We start from the raw sequence: 11,058 nt of genomic DNA on the forward strand, positions 1-11,058 counted from the left end.
CCAAATAGAGAGGATGCTCTTTAGTCAGTGATTCTGAAGCACTGTTAAAATTTTATAAAATAAAAAAGGGAAGAAAAACTGAGGCTGGAATTATTATAAGAGTATGCTGCTAGGGGCATGGATCAGAGCCTTTTAAAAGTCAATGTATTTCCCAAGGCATGCTTCCCCTTCTGAACTCAATCTCTTTGCTTCTGAAGAGACACTTGAGGGAGAGTTGGTTGCATGGAGCAATTACCAACTGAGATGTCAGATTAAGCTAAATGAATGGCATGAATAGGCCGCCTACCACAAATAGACTGCCACTATGCAAATGCCTAGGAACTGTGCTGGTTTCTTCCATGAAAAATATCTGACTTTTCTGATGTTATAAGATGACACCAAGGTGTTAGATTACGATCACAGCTGCAGAATTTTTGCTACACCAGCTCTAACACTGTCAGCGTATTCCGTAGTATTTAACATTTTGCTTACAGTACTTGCTGGTGACACAATTATGCACCTAGGTCATTTTTGACGTCTCCTCTCAACCTGAAAGGGGACACTGTATGTCTCCAACTTCAGAACGCTGGATGAGTTTAAATTGTGTTAGGCCTAGCTGCTACAACTTTATTCTCACGTATATTTTATTGTCAGGCATAGTTTAGAACACAATTTTTAGATTGAATTCACATACTCAAAATGCATCATCAAGTATATGTCGATATTAAATATTACGTGAAACCAGCACTACATCACCACAGCCTATTCATTAAGGTCAGAGAAACCTTTCCGAGAGTAATATCGATTCGCAGGTTGCAATAACTGTTTGAACAACATATAGCCTAGTCACCTAGTCAAACTATCAGACCACACAACATGTGAGAAGTTATTTGAAATGTCCATCATGTAGGGTGGTGTCAGACAAACAAGTTTACTTCATGGGGACAATATGCTGGCTAACTACATTGTGTTGCCACCAGTCATGCAAGAGTTACACAGCATGGGGTCTATTATGATGTTGTGCAAGCTCTACATGAAAAAACATGGATCAGAACTTTTCAACCTAAGTAACTGAGGCTTCTCTTAGGAGGTAAATAACTTCACACCACGTATTTAATCTTCCTATCAAACTCCACAGGATACTGGCAACACTTAAAAGTCTAAAACTAACGTAGCCACCCAAACATTAAGAAAGCACAACGCTAACGTTACTTAGCTGTTTATGAAATTATTTCGAATAACGTTTAAGGTTTATTTGAATAGACTGAGGTAACTGTTATATCTGAAATCTCTAAAAGAACTGTTAAGGTTAGAGATCCTTGCTGACGACACTAGGCGTGGGAAACCTAACGGATTGTCTCTCTAGATGGGTAGCTATCTAGCTAACGATAGTAAGCACCTTTTGGAAAGGATTTGGCTGACGTTAGCCTTGTATCCACGACTAGCTGAGAAGCTAACTAGCAAGCTAGCTCTAGGCAACATTCCAACTTACTTTACAGAGCATTATCACTACCTCCCCGGTTACAATCCATTGCCTTAACGTTACCGAACTAAATAACGTTTTCGAAGATGTATACCTTCTTCACCCTCATAATTGAGCGTTATAACGCTACATACCAATCTAGCGAATTGGCAGATATTAAGAAACCAAGAAATCAGACAATCTGACTGAGAAACATTCATCAGTGTCCAAAGCACAGCATGTTAGCAACATGCTTAACAAGCTCACTACAGCAGGATAACAAACTCGCTAGCGTTAGCCAGCTGCCTGCTTTTACGACACAAATAAAACTAATGTTATGTGGTGCACTAATAAAATAACACGTTAGCCAAGAAGCTAACAAGCAAAGTAATTCTGACCTTAAAGGTTTTCCTGTTGATGTTCACAACCAAATAGACAAGACAACTCGTTAAAGTCGACTTAATGGTTAGCTGGGTCGTTGACTATCAAGCTAGCTAAGCCAGAAAGACTAGCTATAAAAAAAAACCTAGTTGGTGGCCTGAGCTAATTCAAAAATCGGCCGTTCTTACCTTATTTCAAAGTGCGCTTTGACCGTCTTGATGGATGTAACGTTAAGTGTTGGTTGCTCGAGTCCTTAAACCGCGCGATGTCGATAACATTTATTTCCCAGCTGTAATCGGGAAACGACTATGATTTTCAACATTTGTTGGCTTCTGGTGCAGCCTCCCTATTTAGACTTCGTTTTTAGAATGTTCTTTTCCTTTTTTCTTTTACAAAAAACACCTAAAACTCGACGGATGACAACGTCCCCACCTCCCTGTCCGTCAGATTGGAGCAAGTCGAGCAGACGGCATTGTCAATTGCAATCTCTGATAGGAGAACACCACTGTCAGACTCGGAGATCATTGTCCCACCCTACTATTTTCATCATTGGTGAAATATGCGTACGCCTACAACAAGTTCGTCTTTTCATTTGGTACATAATCTGACATTTATACACGCTGACGTGTAATAACGCTAAACGATTGGCTATTGTTCCCAAAGCCATTTAAAGGCGAAGTCGTGATTTGTCAATGTATCAGGATATTTATAACTCAGTCCAGAGAAACAAAATGTTGAGGTTTGGTGTTTAAACGTTTTAAATGCTTCCAGACAGAAATGGCAGCATAAGTCTGAATGCACACGTGTACGAGAGAGTTAATAATTAAGTATTGTCACTGTCCTTCAGGATTGCATGATCACTCATGGATGCTGAAGAATTTGTGTAAAAACTGCATCAGAACATGGGTTTACGGAGATATACTTAGGTAATGCATGTTATAAATGGATAATAATTGTGTATGACTATGTTACCGTTTGGATGATGCAAATGGTCGGATTTAGAGGACGAAAGCTGAGCCCTGTGACTTTTGAGTAAAAAGATGAAAGACTTTTAATCTGTAATGGTTTTGTTGCCAACATTTCCGGATTTACTTGTAGTGCTTCCGGGTTTTTATTTCAGTGTGAATTGATAGAGTGGAGGTCATTTACACAAGTGAGAACTGATCTCAGGATTTATAGACCTTTAAATGTAATGCGACACTTACTATGTCGTTTTGAAGGCTTCACGATTGTAGACTCTATTGAAATTATGTAGATAGTCGTAAACAGCTACATTATATGCCACAAATATGTCACAGACAACGTCAGGATTTCCAGGTCCCCAGCAACACGGGGGTGCACAGGTAACGTTAACGTTGTTGACAACATTTGAACAATTATTTTCTCGCATTTTATAATTTATATAACAGTAAAAGATTTGTTTGCGATCCTGGCGCAGTGACTAATCATATTGACTGTCAATGTTCTAATGTGTTCTTCTGAAAATGTTATGTACGTACGTAGCTTGTTCACCCTAGATATCCAACTTCAGCTAGCTAGCTGCAAAATCCGTTTGAGTTCAAGCAAGTCTCTCCATCCAGTCTTTGGCCGACTATGCAATCTTGTTTATAATCCTTCACACATTTGTTTTGCTCCGTGCCATGACATAATGTGTATAGCCTTTTATAACCACGCCACATGTAGTAGAAAGTCTTTGTGTAACTGTAAACTAACACTAAAGCTACCATTTGTAACGTTTCCTGGATACTGTTATAGGGTGCACTTGGTGCAGGATATATCCCTACTGAAGATGAAAAGAGAGTCTTCAGGGAGTGTAACCAGGAGAGCTTCTGGTACAGATGTGAGTTGTAGTCCACATGTGGTGTGATAACATGAAGATATTTGGCTTTTTAAAGATTCAGGACAATATTTTGATATTTATAAAGTATGTCTTATCAGTTATAAAGTAGACAACGAAGAGACTGGTTTGTTGACTGTGTGAGCATGTTTCTATTTCATATACAAAATGAAAATGTAATAATACAATGTTAAAAAGTATACATGTAATATTTCTGTTTTTGTTTTTTATGTGTACCCTGTGTGTGAATGTTAGAATTACCGGTACCTCAGAACTCTTTCTGAGGTCTTGTGAAAAGAAAGCTGGGTGTGAATTATATTGATGTCCTGCTGTTTATCCCTGTAGCATTGCCATTCTCTGCTGTCGCCATTGCTGTCACTCAGGTGCTTGTGTCTAGAGGTAATATCTATTCCATTGCAGATAGCAGTATTTATCATTATACTGCTGCAACTAGCAATATTTTAGCTTGCCTTTATTTTGATCAACTTTTTCTTTCTCTTTCTGTGCCTGTGTTTAGGAGTCATTGCACCATCTCCACGATTTGGCTCTTTCCCTAAAGTGGCCAGTAAGTGTTGTGTTCAGTTCAGTTCAGTACAATTCAGTGTGGGGTTTGCTTTACTGATAGTACACATTTTGCTAAGTTTATTCTTTAACACAAACATGCAGAATGTTGTGGGCAGCAACAGGAACACCATGCTGTTGGAGGTGGAAGCAAAAGGTGCATTGTCATTTAGATCATATAGATAGGTGCTGGGTCAAGGATTCTAAAAGTATTTTGTCATGTTTTATAAGTATAAGTATTAGTATAAGTATATATACTCTTTTGATCCCGTGAGGGAAATTTAGTCTCTGCATTTATCCCAATCCGTGAATTAGTGAAACACGCTCAGCACACAGTGAGGTGAAGCACACACTAATCCCGGCACAGTGAGCTGCCTGCAACAACAGCGGCGCTCAGGGAGCTGTGAGGGGTTAGGTGCCTTGCTCAAGGGCACTTCAGCCGTGCCTACTGGTCGGGGTTCGAACCGGCAACCCTCCGGTTACAAGTCCGAAGCGTTAACCAGTAGGCCACGGCTGTGCTCCTTTGGGCCTTAGAGTGGTGTGAATGGCTAGCCAGGGCCAAAGCCACTCTGACTGGGGAGAGGAAGGAGTGTCTGGGTGTGTGAAGTATAATGAAAGAGCAGTTTTTATAATTATCCATGTGTTCACTTCAGGCACCTTGGCTACCATAGTGGTAACTATAACTAGCAATTTAACACCTTTAGAACACCAACCATATCAGAGGTACATATGTTAAGTTACTCCAGTCTAGATTGTTTAATGTTAATCACTCCTCTGAAATATTGCTAATGTCTATCCAAAGTAAGGTGCCTGCCTGTTTCAAAGTTAACTGATGGTCAAATCAACCGAACCTCATCAGTGAATCTGTATTTTATCTTTCAGTCCACAAAGCTTCGACTTACATTTATAGCCTGCTATAGACCTTCGCTGGAAGTCACAATATAATCAGATGACGTATATCCTGAAAGCCAGATAAAACAGTGCATATCAACTTATATCCAATGTGAATTTTCCACAGCTGTCTATGCACCTCCGATATTGTTTGCACCTCCAACTACATGCCGTGTGAGACGCCTGTGATGTAAGCTTGTGTCAAAGAATGCTGCATCATAATGGCTCAAGTCAACATATTAAGTATACCCTTTGACCGTGTTACTCTCTTGTTACCTGTGATCTTGTGGTAATGTTTGTGCACATTTTATATTGCACTACAGTTGCAGGAATGTTGGCATATATGACGGGCAAGATGTCCTATATGAAGGTCTGTCAAGAGAAGTTCAAAAATCTTGAAAATTCCCCATTGGGTGCAGCTCTCCGTCAGGGACATCTGCGCCATCTTTCCCCAGGGTGAGTGTTTCATTATTTTACCCTCCTCATAAGCATCTACATCCACTCTTACACTCACACACCTCCAGTAGTATCCTGATAAGACCTACACAGTGCACCATTGTAAACATATAAATTGCTGTTTGCATTTAGCATTGAAATTAAAAATACAGCTTGAAATTGTGTGAAAAATAGTCTCATGTCATTGCGCACAGGTTGAACCAGTCAGAGATGTCGGATCCCAACCAGACAGCTCCTGATGATGCTGTGTTTGAGTCCACCCACCAGCCAGTGATTAGCCACAGCTACTCAAGTGACTACAGCAGCTCCTCCCAATCCTCATATGAGCCTGCCCCTTTTAGTTCCAGCTTCAGTGAGTCAGCCCCCTCAGGTGTGAGGGAGGATGATATACCACAAGGTTAGTTGACCAGCATAAGCTTCAAATTAATTGGCAAATTCAGTGAAAAGCTCCTCTTGGTTGTCTAATTGTCCAGTCTGTATGTGTGGTCAAAAAGGGCTGGTAAAGTCCTCGCTCTGTAAATTGGGAAACTATAAGTATTAACTAAGTGGCTAGGAATTCACCTTAAGGCTTCTACATACTCGCCACTCCCGACTGGTAGCGCGACAATGTGACGTCACGGGAGAGCCGTAACCATTTATACTTGCGCATGATGGTCACAACATCTAGTTTCCACTGGATTTTTTGATTGTCGGTGCCGTTTAAGTAGTAAACGATTATTAATGCTAACCGGGAGCTAGTTCCGATGTACGCGGGCGGAGGAGGGCGTTAGATCTTGCTCACAACCAACCAGTCACAACCTAACGTGATGGTCATTTTCACGTGTGATTCATGCGTGGTTTCAGTGGTCTATAAATGTAAATCGTTTGCAAGGTTCAGCCTCTTTTCAACATGACTTTGGTTTGACTGTGCGAGTTTGTTGGCTGTTATTGAGATATTTGAAAAAAAGAAATTGCCGACAAGACACTAAAGTCTGAAGACTAAAGAATGACGAGATGAGATTTTTTTTTCACGAATAACAGATAATGATAAGCAGACTAGGAATCAGAGGCTGAATCGTATTGAGTCGATAGCTTTATTTTGCATGACCTTGATCAGAACAGTAACCTTTTCAGAATGTATTAACAACCTATCAAACATGATGATTTCACGCAGGGTTAGTGCCACCTCCGTAGACAGGCTCTGGTGTCACAAACTCCATTTCGGTGAAGACAAACTATGAAACATTGCTGTTGCTATGCAACCTTTACTGGGGAGTCACGGTGTCTGAAGCGTGCGTTAGCTTAGTGCTTCTTACTGATATATTTCTACTTTAACGGCACCGACAATCAAAAAACCCAGTGGAAACTAGATGGCAGAAGTGTGTAGGCCAATCGGCCCACCATTTTTTTCTACTTCGCCACCTACAGATGTTTTACCGGTATGATATTTCGAAACGCCATGTTATTTCCCATAGACATTCGACGCCCAGAAGTTGGGTGGACACAGCTGTTTCGGAGAGGTCTATGGCAGTAAAAACTTAACCTGACTCTCGCCAGATGAATTTCGTGCCGCCTAGCTCCACTCATCCATCTGGGATCGATCCATTAGAGTGGTGCTTCAGAAGGCTGGGCCTTATTAAAAGATCCTTGCATAAGATTGGATAAGCCACTTGTCCGTTATCTATTGACGTGCTACTTCAACCACTCACATCGAAGCCAACCCGTGACGCTGAGAACAGTCTCACAGTCGCTTCTAAGCTACGTCGCATCTATGAAACTCCCGCCCTGTGTCCTGATTGGCTCTACCATACAATCTCGTGCTGAAATCACTCTCAATGGAACCGATCCCAGATGTGAGTGGAGCTAGGCGGAACAAAATTCATCTGGGGAGAGTCAGGTTAGTAAAAACTACCCTCTGTGATGATACTTCAGACTTCGGTTGCTGCTATTCACAACTACCATCATTACCATTTAGTTTCCAAGGTGTGTGCAGCTAAATAGATAGATACATAGGCTACTTTATTCATCCCGAATAAAGACATCTCGGAATTTTAGCTAGCTGGCTGGTGCTGAGAGATGAGTTTGTGTAATTTCCTAAGGTGGAAAGAGATTTTTTTCAGGTGTTTATCCTTTGGTTGAAAATAAATATCTTTGTTACCTTTTGCTGGATTATTGGCATGTCCTAGTTCTTTCATCTTAATTCTCTCTCTGGTAGCTTCATTAACTTATCCAGCAAACTATTTAAAAATCACAAACTCTCGCTGGTAACCTAGCCAGGTTAATTTCCCTCTCTTCTCAAACTGACTATTCAAACATCATGTTTATTTAAGATGTGGGCTAGGCAAAAATGCCTGAATGTAGTTGATGTCTGTATAGAGGCACGCATGCTCCCTGATCTTGGCTTCAAGCTCATCCTGCTTGTCGCGCGCATCTGAAAAAAAAAATCTCCTGTCCACGACCTGCCTGCGTGAAGCTGAAATTTCTCGTGCGACAGAGGAAATGACGCAATTTTTTTTGTATATTTTTTGGCCTTTTATGCCTTTAATTGACAGGATAGTAGAGAATGACAGGAAGTGAGTGGGAGAGAGAGTCGGGGTGGGATCCGGAAAGGACCACGGGGCAGGAATCGAACCCGGGTTACCTGCGTACGGTGCAGGTGCCCCAGCCAGTTGTGCCACGGCTGGGGCCGAAATGACGCAATTTTGACGTCACATTGTCGCGCTACCGGTCGGGAGTGGCGAGTATGTAGGACACTTTATTCATGCGGTGGCCATTGTGTAAACCAAAGCAAGGCTTCAGGGTACACTGACTACTGTAAATCATTAATGCATTTTCGACATCTACTGGTAAATGCATATAACACAACAATCAATTCAATTCAATTTCAAATTAATATCACTTATAGAGCGCCAAAAGATTGCACATGTCTCATGGCGCTTTACAGTGTTAAACAATCAGAGAAGCAATCCTATGGTTTAGCCTGGCCCCGCCCACCTAGATCTTCTTCCAGGGAGATTTAGTCTGTTTCCCTCAGACAAGAAAAATGTCAGGCCAATCAGCGACGAGAGGGGAAAACAAAACCAAAACTTATTGTGATAAACAGAAGCAGTAACACCTGCAAACGTCAAAAAATGCAGTTGGAAAAATGCAGAAATTTATTTACAGCAAAGGTAGACCCACATACATTGTTTCCTGACGATGCTGTTTATTGTCAATATGTAAAGTTTAGGCGAAGTAGGAAGCAACGTTAGGAATCTCTGATCAATGTGATTGGTAAGGCTGGACCAATGATTTCAAAGTTAGTGATGCAAGTGTTGCAAACGTTTCCAAATCGAGAGTCACCAGACTCTATTCACTTTGTGAATGAGTTTGGATTTTTCCAGGCTAGGTTTATGTACCCTGTAGCCTCGTTTTGGTTTACAATGGCCGCTGCCTGAATAAGACATACACTACCCCAGGCTATCGGAACATTGCCCCAGGAGCACAGAAGGCAGGGGTGCAATTTTATTGTCTTCAGAGTTCAAAATCACTGACCAACAACCTACACTAGAATCTCATTCTGTACCTTTCAAATATCTAGAAAAAAAAAAGATGCCATGGTTAGTTGAATTTTGACTGAAAACCTCTCCCTCATCCCGCACTGTCACATTCAGCTGCGTCTTACCTGGACGACGACCTGCCCAAGAAGAAGCCGGTGCTCTATGAGGACCTCCGCAACAAAAACCGCGAGAACTACGAGGTTACTCTGACGCAGAAGACAGAGACCCTGGTCAAACCCCAAGCCGAGGTCGCCACAGCACCAAAGAAAGAGGGTGAGTGACTCAGAGGTTACCTACCTACCTACTGACCCACTTAACGAAATGCTGAAATGTGCACTCACTCAGCAACATAGATCACAGTGTGTTATTCCTATATGTTGTTACAAGGTTTTAGAGCACAGAGAGGGAGAGGATTGTGTTTAATGTTTAAATGTCATACATCACAATTTTATAATGTAGTTTACAGCCTACATCATAGTTTCTATGTTGTGTAAAGACCTCAACAAGGATTATTATGATGTATTATTGTGTATGTTATGCAAGATTAGTAGTTCAGAGGGGTTTATGAAAATGAAAATGGACCATAGTAATCTGTTGTTGAGATGTGCATTACCAGTTGTAGGAGGTCCGTGAATATGCATGTTACTATTAAGCAACCTGGTAAATGATTGTCCCTGAACAGACATAGTATCCTTTTAAAGGCATTTCTCCAGTGCAGGGAAGTAATTGAAATCTTTTTTATTTATTCTCCTTTCAGGGAAAAAGAACAAGTATGGAGATACTTGGGAGGAGTGAGGTACAATTCGTTCAAAACATATCTGCTGGGAAACATTAAGGGCCATAACATTGTCTGTCTTTCGTCTGCTGATGTCATAGATCAGGGGCCAGCCATATTTTGGTTGTTCAGGATGTTTCTTTGAAAAGGCCAACAGCATTTGTTGACAGCGGTGATCCTCTCCATTCTTGATGGAACATAATGCAAATAATAGACATACTTCTTTTGCTTTAATATTGTTGATCAGGCAAACAAGTGTTAGTATTTTGCAAACAATACATATGTTGCTGATGCAAATCTTCCTAGCTATTAAATAAATAAAATGGCATCTTCAGTTATTTGTTTTTTTATCTTGATTTGCTTTTTAGTGACGAGGCTGCACATACCAGTACTTCAGGCTGGAGGAGAATCCATGACATCAATGACAATGATCCAATAATTCACTTACAAGACTGATTATTTACAGGGCTCAGTGAGATCAAGTCTGTTAATTAGAAGCTATGAGGAGCTGTAGATTGCATTGTTGTTAAAGTGACCGTAAACCTCTCACATTGTTGCACTTAAATAGGGCTTCATATTGTATCAGTGAGTGAATTTGTCCAGTAATTTTTAGGCAACGTGTCTGATGGGAACTCATCCCTTTTCAAAAACCTTAATTTAAGTGTTATTGGACACAACTCTGAAAAATCCACTGGGTCTTTGTTTTTGTTAACACATAACCTTCAGCTCTGTCGTTTGCTGTACTTCTGTAGCCGTTTGAGTCGGTTTTGCTGCATCATATATGAAATGTCCACATGAAGCCATTAATAAACCAAATTGGTTTGAAAGATTCAGCAATGTGTCATTTATACATCTTGTGAGCTACCATTGTCCAGTCATCAGATTGCAGGCAAATGAGTCCCTGGGCCCTAAATTAAATGACGGGCAAAGTCTTCAGTTAAAGCTAATTTAATAACTATGCAAAAATCTATTTGCTAATTTAATGCCATGAGCAAGAGCCTAAGCACAATCATTGGTGGGTCAGCTCAAAGCTTTCACGTGAGACATTAAAGCTTTAGTTTCTGCACGAGACACTTTGCTCATTGACTGACTTGCACTTTGCCCACTGAGCCTAGTTGTCCATACAAGTCCAGATATGTTATGCCTAAAACATACAGAGAAGCTCTTCCCTAGACATCAGTACAGCGGGACTGTTTGG

General features: G+C 40.9%; 1 protein-coding gene across 2 annotated transcripts; it reads left to right on the forward strand.

Moving 5' to 3' along the window:
- Positions 1-2,923: 2,923 nt before the first annotated feature.
- ociad1 (OCIA domain containing 1) lies at positions 2,924-10,693 on the forward strand. Of its 2 annotated transcripts, XM_042056953.1 has the most exons (9): positions 2,924-3,165; positions 3,578-3,662; positions 4,005-4,058; positions 4,177-4,224; positions 5,435-5,567; positions 5,762-5,964; positions 9,200-9,358; positions 9,843-9,881; positions 10,229-10,693. In XM_042056953.1, exons 1-8 carry the CDS (start codon positions 3,112-3,114, stop codon positions 9,878-9,880), a joined length of 774 nt encoding a protein of 257 aa, XP_041912887.1. In that variant the 5' UTR covers positions 2,924-3,111; the 3' UTR covers position 9,881; positions 10,229-10,693. The 2 variants fall into 2 exon arrangements, with proteins under 2 accessions (XP_041912887.1, XP_041912888.1); XM_042056954.1 differs by lacking the exon at positions 10,229-10,693 and having other exon boundaries at positions 9,843-10,198.
- Positions 10,694-11,058: the final 365 nt, after the last annotated feature.

Source organism: Alosa sapidissima, chromosome 12 (assembly GCF_018492685.1).
Source record: "Alosa sapidissima isolate fAloSap1 chromosome 12, fAloSap1.pri, whole genome shotgun sequence".
NCBI classification, from domain to species: domain Eukaryota; kingdom Metazoa; phylum Chordata; class Actinopteri; order Clupeiformes; family Clupeidae; genus Alosa; species Alosa sapidissima.